The 12,467-nt window shown below is 39.8% G+C and overlaps 1 protein-coding gene across 9 annotated transcripts in view; it reads right to left on the bottom strand.

Annotated features, from left to right (window-relative positions):
• Positions 1-12,467, bottom strand: part of BLNK (B cell linker) — a 545,638-nt gene that overhangs the window by 85,992 nt on the left and 447,179 nt on the right. For all 9 annotated transcript variants that reach the window (XM_069239783.1, XM_069239781.1, XM_069239782.1 and 6 more), the window contains 2 exons: positions 11,251-11,335; positions 1,100-1,174 (listed from right to left, as the gene is read on the bottom strand). In XM_069239783.1, coding sequence (XP_069095884.1) covers positions 1,100-1,174; positions 11,251-11,335 — 160 coding nt within the window. The remainder of the gene's footprint in view (positions 1-1,099; positions 1,175-11,250; positions 11,336-12,467) is intronic.

The following is a 12,467-nucleotide window of genomic DNA, read 5'->3' as shown; positions in this document are numbered from 1 at the left end:
CCTGGAGGGACACTCGCCAGCTCTAGCCGTGGACTTTGCCTCTGCTGGAGGACATTAACCTACAAAAGGTGGACTAAGTTGCATGATATAACCTTTTTTCTGGAGCAACCCTCTTAGTGTATCTGACATTCGCTTCACTACAGTCAGCCTGAAATCACACCCAGCTGCAAACAAGACTTTACATTAAGTAGTTTTTTTCCTAGTTACTTTAAGCCTTAATATTTTTGATGTATGTCTCTAGTACCTTTATCTGATTTTTTATCATATTTTTGTTTTCTTGTTTATTTTTTTCTGTATTTTTCTAAACTGGTTGGTACTGCCTGAACTCAACACATATTTCTCTGGGGAATTCTTTGCTACTTGTGACATAGTTACCGCTACAAGGGTTGAGTAGACATTCTATGAAAACGTTGTTTCAGACTAACCAGGTTGTGCTTATTGAGTACCCCTTCCCAAGCTGATGACCCATTTCTTGACAGCTGGCCACTTTGTAGCTGCACACAGTGGCATAACGGAGATAAATGGAAAATAAAGACAAAGCATACATTTCCACTTTGGACGATTCGACAAGTATTTACTTTACATATTTAATGTTTTCTCAGTTGTTTGCAGCCATGCATTCTGAACAAAAATGTAATATAAATATTATTTTCACTTATTTCATTACCATGCTCCACCGAATATTTCCCAACCAGCGTTCAAATTTCACTCACAAACGGCACCGTCATAAACTGTTTTAATGAAATCTATAAATGTTAACAGATTTTTGTGCAGATCTGATTCCTTTTCTACCAGTGCCAAACCAATAAAAAAGCGAATGACAAGGAAAGAATACTGTGAACATCATTGATCCAGTCCTGAAGCTTGACACTGGAATTTCAATCAATTGCAAAGCTAGCAAATCCAAGTTTTGCATCGCAGGCCACATAATCTCTAAAGAGGTGCCACTGAGGCATTTATGGTGCCACACCTGAAAAGCTATTGCCACGCTTTGCCTTTTTCATTTTTAGTTGCACAAACCAGGAACATTTTAGGTAAAATATGTTTTGCATGGACAGTTATCAAGGAAAGACAAACTGTAAGTATTTGTACTATTTACCTGATGTAGACATGACCACTGGGGTAGGGGTAGATCCTGCAAGTGTTGGCTTGCTAGACCGGATCACAGGGGGAGCTAGAGTATACAAAAATGGCATATTATACATTTGGTTTAATTGATGTAAATTACAATTGAGCATTATTTGACTTTTATATCATTGGTTGCGAGTAATGTTTTAATTTCTGACTGATACGTTCCCTCAGACTCAATACTACTCCTCCTTGTCACAGTCGTTATTTATAAGTGTGAGTCTGTCAAAGAAAAAAGTCGCACATTGTGGCCCTTTACATTATATATGCGTTTTCAGAACTTTTGGTAACCTAAGAACAAATCCCTAGTCTCCAATCTTACTGTCTGTGAAATCCAAGCAGACAAAATGTGTTCAAATCCAAGACCACACAGCAGAGTCGAAGAGCGGGCATCCATGACTTTGACAATCAAGATCAGGAATCTTGAGGACATGCTTAGCAGTACCAAGTCTCTGCTCAAAATCTTTTGGCATCTGTCCATATTTTCAAACAACTGCAGAATTAGCTGCCACAAAAGGCAGATTAATTCAGAGGTACTACATTGCACCAGAGGATCTAGCTATCCCCACAAACAGGACCCACAGACTACTAGACATGACAACCAATAAAAGGAAAATCGAAGCAAGTAGTAGACCTCTTTGGAAACCTAGCCACTTTTGCACTCAATGCTGATTCTCAAGAATTTGAGAAAGAAATGAAATGCTTCATGTCACAAAGAAGGAAGCTGACTGAGAAACTAAATGCAAACAAACTAAAAGCTTCAAGGGATAGAAGAAGAACTTTGCGTTTCCTAGGCTGCCAGGTTAGAAAAAAGTTGCTTGAGTTCCTAAGTCTATAATCTCATTGGTGACCACCCAGTTCTACTGCGTGCTGAAAGAAATCAGAAACACTAGTAATGTTTACCGAATACTGCCACTGTGGACAATATTACAAAGTAGAAGAACACGCTGTATGCTACAGTCCACCTGGGCTTCCATATGCAGCTAGTGTTTACATTTAAACCAAGTCTAAGTAATGAACTATAAAGCTATGGAACTTGCATGAGCAATCAAACTTTACAAATTCTTAAAAATATCTTATGAAATCCAATCCTGCTTGCATTCCTCAGAACCAACATTTGCTACCAGGGCTAGGGAAGCTAACTTCCTAGTCACAAATGCAGTGGAGTCCTTCCTCTGGGATACTGTTTGCAGCCTCCTATCTGGGGCCCTTGTACCTAATCCTGGAACTGTATGAGCCTGTAGTATGGATAAGTGTCTACGTTGGTGTTTTAATTATTAGTTTATGGAATGTGGAATGTTGATTTGGGCTGCAGCAGTGTTCTGATCTTGCAGTAGTTACCGAGATTAGGAGGCCCTGCTGGAAGCAGCGTTGCTTTGGTCTCCTTGTGGGTATGGTACTTTGTCTTACTGAATAAACCTGGAATTTACTCAACAGCAAATAGAGTGTTTGTGCTCCTCTATCACCAAGTAACATAATATCTTGGAGATGAGGAGCTGTTGTTAAAGACCCACTGGTGATCGAGCAGCCTTGCCTGCTGCAATGGAAGTTTTCTTCAAAGGACACTTCATCTGCTTTTGACCGACGAGGGGAAACAAGGTGGCTGCACTTTTTAGTTTGATGAGCTGGCTGCCTACTTTGATGAGCTGGCTGTGTTTCTACTTTCATGAGTGTTTTCAAAGCCCAACTGTATTTAGGCTATAGTTCCCCTTCAGCAGCACCATGGCTGGTGCCCAGCACGTTTTCAATTCATAATATGCAAAAGTTGGTTCTTCTTCAGTTGAATTATCTTTGTCTTCGTCAGAGAGCAGTGGTGACAGTGGTGTCCTTATGTATTGAATATTAACAATAATTTCCAAAGTGAACCTTGTGGCAGTGATTTACCTGTTAAAACAATAATTTCAAAACATAGTAGGGTATTTCCTCAAAAATCTGATGATTTTAAAGCTTGTTGTAGGTACTAATGTTCTTTATTCTCCTAGTGTATTCTGTATTAAAAATGTTAGAGGTGATGTAGCACTGATAAGCATCTTTGTGGGGTATAATTGTTTGTTTATGGAATGATTAATGTTGAATTGTTTGGCAGCATTGTTCCAATTTCACCGTCTTGCACAGTAACCAAGATTAAGAGGTCGTGCTGGACACAACCTTGCTTTGGTCCACTTGTGGATCTTGTAATTTGTCTTTGTTAGAAATGGGGTCTTTGGTTGGCAGTCAGGTTAGACCCTGTCCAAGCAAGGACCCTCACTCTAGTCAGGATAAAGGAGAATCACCTCAGCTAACCCCCGCTCACCCTCTTGGTAGCTTGGCACGAGCAGGCAGGCTTAACTCCAGAGTGCTAGGTGTAAAGTATTTGTACCAACACACACACAGTAACTTAATGAAAACACTACAAAATGACACAACACAGGTTTAGAAAAATAGAAAATATGTATCTAAACAAAACAAGACCTAAATTACAAAATTCCAACATACACAAGTCAAGTTATTAATTAAAACAGGTAAAACACTGTTAGCATTGAAAAGTAACTGGGTAGCGTCAAAATAACATGCACGGGCGAATGTGCGTTCAAAAAGGTAAGCAGTGCGTCAATTTCTCACCCGCAAGCAAGACCGTATGTCATTTCTCCTTCTCCGCTCAGCGTGTGTTGTTTTTCCTCCCCGCAGGGGAGCGAGCGTCGATCCGGGCAGCACTCAGGTCCGGACAGGCGTTGCGTTGCGTTGTTATTCCGTGCCCAGCAAGGTTTGGATCAAAAATCCTGCCACACAGTATCAACAAAACTGCGCTATGTGGGTTGCGACGTTAACAACCTCCGTCAGCTGGTGTGAGCATCGTTCTTCTAGCTCCGTGCATCGATTTTCCAGCCACGATGCCGATGGAGCATCGATTTCTGCCACTGAGCCGGCAGTGCGTCGTTTTTCAGCCATGTCTCAATAGGTGCATCTAATTTTTCCCAGCACTGTGGTCTGTGCGTGTATTTTCAATCTTGGTCTGCTAGCTTCACCTTCCAAAGCCCCAGGATCTGGATAGGGCACCACTTGGCAGGGCAGGAGTCTCAGCAGAAAGTCCAGGTGCTGGCAGGAGAAGTCTTTGATGGCCCTGAGACTTCAACAATAGGAGGCAAGCTCAGGACAAGCCCTTAGCGATTTCTTCACAAGCAGGAAGGCACACAAAGTCCAGTCTTTGTCCTCTTGCACTGGCAGAAGCAGCAACTGCAGGATAACTCCACAAATCACAGTCTCAGACCGGGCAGCACGTCTCCTAGTTTCCAGGCAGAGGTACCCCTTGATGTCCAGAAGTGGTCTAAACTCTGTGGTTTTGGGTTCCCTTCTTATACCCATTTTGCCCTTTGAAGCAGGCTTACTTCAAACGAAAGTCTCTCTTGTTTGTGAAATCCTGCCTTGCCCAGGCCAGGCCCCAGACACACACTAGGGGGTTGGAGACTGCATTATGTGAAGCTAGGTACAGCCCTTTCAGGTGTAAGTGACCAGTCCTCCCCTCCCTGCTAGCACAGATGGCTCATCAGGAAATGCAGACTACACCCCAGCTCCCTTTGTGTCACTGTCTAGAGAGAGGTGCAAATAGCGCAACTGTCAAACGGACTCAGGCAGGGAATCCACAAACAGGCAGAGTCACAGAATGGTTTAAGCAAGAAAATGGCCACTTTCTAAGAGTGGCATTTTCAAACACACAATATTAAAACCAACTTTACTAAAAGATGTATTTTAAAATTGTGAGCTCATAGACCCCAAACTCCACATGTCTATCTGCTCCCAAAGGGAATCTACGCTTTAATCATTTTTAAAGGTAGCACCCATGTTAACCTATGAGAGAGAGATAGGCCTTGCAACAGTAAAAACGGAATTTGGCAGTATTTCACTGTCAGCACATATAAAACACATTACAATATGTCCTACCTTAAACATACACTGCACCCTGCCCAAGGGGCTATCAAGGGACTACCTTAGGTGTGTCTTACATGTAAGAAAAGGGAAGGTTAATGCCTGGCAAGTAGGTACACTTGCCAAGTCGAATTTGCGAATCATGGAAAGCCAATTACATACACATTTTTTTACAGGAGCACTTGCACTTTAGCACTGGATAGCAGTGTTAAAGTGCCCAGAGTAACAAAAACAGCAAAAACAGAGTTCAGCACACATCAACAACCTGGGAAACAGAGGCAAAAAGTTAGGGGAAACCACGTCAAGGATGAAAAGTCTAACAGTCTTCATGAATAAATCTGGAATTTACTCAACAGCAAAGAGAGGATTTGTGTTTTTCCAGCACCACACAACAGACATTTAGTACCTAAGCCTGGTAATGCTCACTGGTAGATGTGTATTTTTGTAGACATAAAAGTCTGCACCAAAAAACATTCCCAGAGGACTGGAACTTTGTAAAGGTCGGGAAAGGGTTTCCTGGCTGTGCACATTTTCAGTGGTACCAAGAATCAGAATCTCAGTTGGACTGAGTTTTCCAGACTCAGTCCTGAAGATCTATAAAAATGCAAACAGATAGTATCACTGGAACTGCATCGGTATGAATAAGTGGTAACCTTACAATGGGTAGCAAAATTTTAAATGTAAAGTTCTTAGCTCAATCTCTTGTGACCATTATGTGAGTCTGGAATCCTGGCTAATATACAGTCCTGAAATTGATTGCTCTGCCTGCATTAGAGACAAGAAATCAATAAAGATAAAAACTACGCAGGGAAGACACCAACCAGTGGTAATCTGTGACCTCATATCCTGCATACCTCATTGAAAGATACCTTTTTCCAGAAGGAGTCTTTGTCTTAATATATCTCGCACCACTCAGCACGTAGGGAGCTGTGGAATTCTGGCTAGTATAAATCTACAACCTTGACCCACTCCACTGATTGTTGTTCCTTGATGAATGGTATCAATTAATCTAAATCTTTTCCTGGCCTCAGCTCCTAGCTACACTCATTCATATAAGCTCATGCGCTAATCTCATATGAATCCTAGGTCTACATTCTTCTGGGTATCTTTTCTCCCGCATTGATCTTTATCAGGAATGCATCATTGTATTTAATCTTTTTATCAATAGTTTCCATTATTTCTTTTACCACCTTTGATACAGTTTTACTGTTTGTGACAGCCTGGTTTGAACCACTAAGTTTTCTATAGAGTCTATTTTTTTGATGTGTTAATACACACCATTCTCCAGTCCATTTAGAGAGTACTGTTGGTGCTCTTATAAGCAACCAACATGTGAGCCACAGGATAAGCTGGGGGAAAATGTTAATTTACCACTGACCAGATTTAGCGGGAGCTGGGCCACTGCATAGATCAGGTCTGTGGCCTGAATCCCCTTCAGCCTATCAGGTGGATTTCTTCCATTTAGATTGTATTGTATTGCATTGTGAGTTAGCTAATTTATGCTATTGTCTTGGTATCATTAAAAGAACGATATAGCTGTGTCGCACTTGTCATTGAAGAACCTTTCTTCGGCTTATTAATAATGAAATAGTTACATACTTTTTGGAGTACTTTTACAGCTAGAGGATTTTTTGTCGATTCACATGCTGTGCACTAATCCGCCATCCAGTGTTTGAGTCAGAGATTGGTTCCCTTAGTACATTTTCTCATTTTTGTTGTTGTTGGCATTGCTAAGTCATTGACCATTTGGCCTCTTGCCCTCCTTGAGTAACATTAGACGCATGCCACAGAAAACAATCAACATAGTTGCCATCTTTCTATTATTTTTACCTTTTTTGGCAGCCTCCTTGCATGCCTTCCTATTCTTATACTTTACTTAGTTTCCTTCATTTGCAAATTTACCTCATCGGGGGAAATGGGAGAATCCAAAAAATTCTTCAGCTGTGAACAAGTCGTGCAGGTAAGTAATCCTTTTGTTTTGCACTGTGAATCTTTCTGTATTCACATGCAGTGCTTTGATTTTGTTGCAGGAGCCTCTTCCCTTCGGGTACTGTGATCACCACAGTGTGTATTTACAAACAGGTGTTTGAATACTCAGAGTTTCCTTGTTGATTTGAGTGTGTACGCAGTAATGCTTTGTGGTAGATGAAGGACCATGTGGATGCCATGCAGATGTGATTTAACGATATGTTAGTGAGGAAGCAAGTGTTGCTCCTTTCTTTCTTTTCAAGAGTACTCATGGATTTTCTCCCGATATCACTTCCATTGATTTGCAACATGGCTGGAGTATCTGCACTATTCATCTTGGAAAAGGTAATTTAATGACCAGTTAATTCTTGCCTCTTTGTGCAACGTAGGTAAAAAAACTGCTGATTGTTTTTGTTTTTTGTAAGTAGTACACAATTGTCCTTCTAACATCCAATGTATATAAAACCCTCTCTGCTTGTGTTTTAGGAAGCAGGTAAGTGTACGCCCTGGTTAACATGGAAGGTTAATATCGCTTTTGGGATAAATTGTGGGTTTGTTCTCATCACTACTCTGTTCTTGTGTATTTGACAACAAGGGCCCTGTGCTTTAAGGGCCTTCAGCTCACTAGCTGGAGACTTGTTTAGCAGTTCTAAGCAGTAACCATGTTGGATTAGGTACTAATTCCAATTGCCAGAGGCGATTTTCTTCCACTTTTGGATGAACCCTTAATTCTTCCTTCTGCAGGTGGTTGTACAGGAGGAACGTTGGTACTAAGTCACTTCCTGGACGGTCTGACTCTCTTTAGGTGGTTCCTCTTCCTCTGGCCCTTCCTTGACAGGTGTGTCACAATGGTGATCCATACAGTAATTGTGGGGATATACTTAGTGCAGCACTTGGTGGTGTGATGGCGGGCTGAGTTGTTGTAGGGTGTAGACCTCCTCTTGTGGGTGTTCTTTTTCTTGGTGCAATTCCTCCCTGAAAAAAATCCTTTGTTTTGCTGAGCCCTGAATGCTTTGACCACCTTATTTCCTTTTTCAAGTGCTGCAATGCATCCTCCATGGTACTACAGAAGAGGTTATCCCCAGTGAAGGGCATACCCCTTGTGTAAAACCTGACTCCCTTGGCCAGGCATGTCTCCTTAGGGTTGTGGCTCCACATAGCTGTCGGCTGGCAGTGTCTGCCACATGGAGTGATGACTTCAGGCAGGTGTTTGCAATGTTCTTGCCTTCTTGAACACTGTTTTTGCACTCTTTTTATATTCCTCGGACAGCTGGTGCTTGAAGTCCTCAATTTCATCCCATTGCTGGTGGGCACATTGGTTTAGTAGTTCCTAGGAGTTTGAAATACACCTCTGTGCTGTCACTAACCTCTCCATTTTTCAGCTTAGCATTATCACTTGCTTGCTTTCCGTATTAGGAAGAGAACCCATAGCATTCTGTTTGCTTACCCTCTTCTGTGCTGTTGTGATGATCAGGAAATCCACAACCAAATTGTCCTTGATATAAAGGGTGACTTGGGTTGAGTGGTGGTATTTATTTTCTACCCTTGGTGTGACTGCCTTTGCAGCAGCTACTGTGGCAAGACTAGCATTGAGGTTGATGTTGTGTGCTTCGAGTTCAAAGATTTAAGCTTGGCCAAAGTGCGCTGGTGGTGTATTATATGATGTTTCATAGAGTTGATTTCCATGGCATAAGAACCTTCTCTTTGCTCCACTACAGTGCCCTCTTGGGTTTCATTATCATCACTTGACAAACCAAATTTTTTAAGTTACTCTTTGTTGTGCTGAGGCTGTGCCTTTTCATAGTGTGCCCACCATTGCCTTTCTCTTGCTTAGAAGGTTTATGGCTAGAACCTAGCACCCGAGGAACACCCTTCCAAATTTTAATCTTTTTAGAGGCTAAGGTTGCACATGCTGTGATTGTCCTTTTGTGCATATTTTAGGTGACAGATGAGGTAAAATTGTTGGCTATTCATGTACCCCAGGAACGTAGATTTCCACCTGACAAACAAATTTACTCTTAGCAAGGGCAGAAGTGCATACACCTACGACATGGGAACTCCATGGTAATACCCCCATTAATTAATGTTGCTGTTGGGGAAGATGGTAATTTGGTGGAAATTTTCTCAAGTATTAATGCTAGTGTAAGGGGAAAGCTTTCACCAAGACACAATATTTATTCACCATTGACAGACAGTAAGAGTTAAATGCTCTAAAGCACATTTGTGGCACTTTTTCCTATGTTAAATTTTCAACCTGGTGGAAATTTCACGTGTAAATGTTAAGAGTTATGTATGTGCATCATCTGAACACCAGTAATGTGGAGGTCTTCTAGGAGTACTCCTTAAATTTTAAGTATTGCATAAAAGTTGGAACTATGCTCCAAACATGGCATGATCCTTTGGCAACACTTACTATCCCAGCTGGAAGGTTGTGGAACAAGCCTGAATTCCAATATCCAGTCATGTAATGTAGCCTCCGGTGGCTTTTCTGCTGCAGGAGGGCACTCTGTAGAGAGCAGGCTTCTCTGATCAGGGCCTAAGTATATCTGATAAAGTAACTTTAGGGGCACATCACCAAGCTGTTTAGAGGAGCACAATACCAATGATGAGGTGTCTTTGGTTTAGAGTGTAAAGTAGATTGAAGCAAGGATTGCTGTTGCAGTATTAAAAGGTTAGTAGCAAAATAGTGCTATATGAATTTGGTTCATCAAGGTGAAAACATGGGTGCAGCTTTTGACACCTGTCTTCAGAAATGTAATGGTTATGAAACATTAATCTGCAGGCTAGCAGCATCTACCTAGTCCGTGGAGCTATATTGGGTAGTGCCAACATCCTTTTACACGTCTTGTACGCTGTGCCAGTATAATAAGAGGGAAGATTTACTTTACGGTCTGGATCACATCTGGCGTTAAGCTTTTTTGTAAGGTTCACCCTTGCAAAATAGAGACAATAAGAACATCTTTGCAACGTATGCAAGCCTTTCCTTTAGGAGGTCAATTACCAAGAGCAAATCAACATGTGTACGTTTGCTGTTACATCTTTGAGTAACTTTAGTACAAGTGGATATTCACCATTTACAAGTGTAAAGTTACCCAAAACTGTAGACTTACATGTCCCTCCACACCCGAAACAGGTGTTGGAGTCAACTTCAAAATTTACTTTATAACCATATTTGACAATTCACACACTTGCCAGAGACTCCCTATGGTAAAATACAGGGAAAAGGTTGAAAGTTTATTAATGTTAAAAAAGAGTACATTGTTATGTTAATTCATTTTATACTTTTTTAAAGTATTCACAATTTAAAGATATGCTACAATTGTAATACGTTAAATTTTTATTAATTAATTAATTAATTTAAATATGTTACTTTTTTTAAAAGATTTATAAAAAAACAAACGTATATTTGATGTATTTATTTATTGTATATTAAGTCACTAAAGAGTGTGTATTTTAAATAATTTAAAAAGATTAGTTCAACTTTGCTTTTGTTTTTAAATTAAAAAAAGGTAATTACAATATTTTAAAAATATTATAATATTTATTTAAAATATATATTTATTTTTTCAACATTAAACTAAGTAGGGAGAAATAGAAAGACCTTTTTAACTTAGACTCCACTGTCCCTCCCGCACAGGCACGCATAGATTACCACTCAGGAAGGTCAAAAACAAAACAAATCTTAAGAGCAAAGATGATTTACTTCTGAAAATGCCACAATGCAAGCCCTCTCTTGCCTTGATCCAATCTTTTTTGGTGTAAAACCTTCCTTTGGAATGCATTCCTTCAGGAAAATGCTGAAAATTAATCTCTTTTACATTCATCTGAACTAGTCACTAAGAGTATAATTATATCACAACTTTTCTAAAAATTCATACTTTATTAATCAGTTAATGAAAAGTAATTGTTCAGTTCCTTATACTTTGCAATATAATGTCTACTATTTCTTGTATGGTGTGTCATGTCTACTACTTCTTGTATGATGTGTCAATGTAAGAGCACAATGCAAAGACCTTAAAGTAAATAAATCAAATAATTAGCAAAATCATAGTTATAGCAGGTTGATCTAAAAGCCGGATACAAAATAAGAGTACTGTTTTAGATGGTGATTTAACAGTATAAATGTTCCAATTATTAATCCTGTACAATGTTGAAAGTCACAATTCAGTAAATGAACAACATATATCCAATCTCTCAATTGTTTTATGATTTCAATGAAACAAAACTAGGAAAAGTTATTTTCTAACATACGTTTTAAAGGTGGGGGTGGCGCATCCTCAGTAGGTTCAATATAATTGTCTTCCTCGTCCTCTTCAACAGGCACAATGTAATCGTCCTAAAAAAACAAATAGGGATGAAATATAAAATATTGAACACACGTGTGCTTCTTTGCTACTGAGATATAACTGTTGCTGGATATCTGAGTAAAAAATACCATGTGTTGGTGAACTCAACGGATGCCAACATTTGATATCATGGCAGATAAATAGTATGGTGGGTTCAGCAGAAACTCCTCACTTCATGTGCTGTTCTCACACACACACTAGTATTTAAACACATAGCAAAAGCAGCACTACCTTAATTTTTTTCTTAGCTGAGCCACATCAATTTGAAATCAGAAGTTCCACAAAACACTTAAAACATTTGATGAATGTGTTATTAAAAGTAATTACTGACATATTTTAGACTGATATTGTGTTCTCCAAGATAGTATAGATCTATCTGTTACTGTGTGTAGTGCATCAGGTAAAGAGTTGTAGAACATTGTATTTTCATTAGCTTCATTGTGCTTTGGACTTGTGAATGTATGAAAAATGCATTTAATGAAAGAAACAGGTTATAAAAGGTCTCCAATCTGTAACTTGAATGTCCATCAGTGGCTTGTGGTGGAGTTACCGAGTCTGGGGATCAGGAAGAAAAGTCTCTGCCACCGACAGAAGATAGTTGTTGGGGAAAATGTAAAGAGCATCAAAGAAGTAGAAGGTTCCAGTGCAACAGCCAAAGATACAGGTTTGAATAAAAATGGTGACATCACCCTCATCAATAAAATGTTTCAAGTTAAAGAGAACACACTGACCAACAACGCATTGTGATAAGCCTCAACGACAGCTTTAGAGTGACGTCCAGGCTCTTTATGGTGAGACAAGGCATCGTCCTAACGATTAAGATTTTAAAGATAGAAGTAATTATGTCCATCTTTTTACTAGCAGCACAAGTCTTTTTCTAGGAGATGTTGGAGCATGAACAGTTGGAACTGATCTAATTAAAAAACGCGTTGCACCAAAACCCATTCATGCTGTTGTTGACAACCATCCCATTCCCAGTACATATGGATGCATACATTATTAGGCATTGCGACTCACCCCACAGCAATACCAATTAAGAAAGGGACAAGGCAAGCCACTAGAGTACACTGCAACACTTGCTATGCAAGGCAGAACTTTGCAGTGATAAAATTGGCTAAAGCA

The sequence above is a fragment of the Pleurodeles waltl genome, chromosome 6, assembly GCF_031143425.1.
Source record: "Pleurodeles waltl isolate 20211129_DDA chromosome 6, aPleWal1.hap1.20221129, whole genome shotgun sequence".
Taxonomy (NCBI): Eukaryota; Metazoa; Chordata; class Amphibia; order Caudata; family Salamandridae; genus Pleurodeles; species Pleurodeles waltl.
This window is presented reverse-complemented; position numbering and strand designations above follow the sequence as displayed.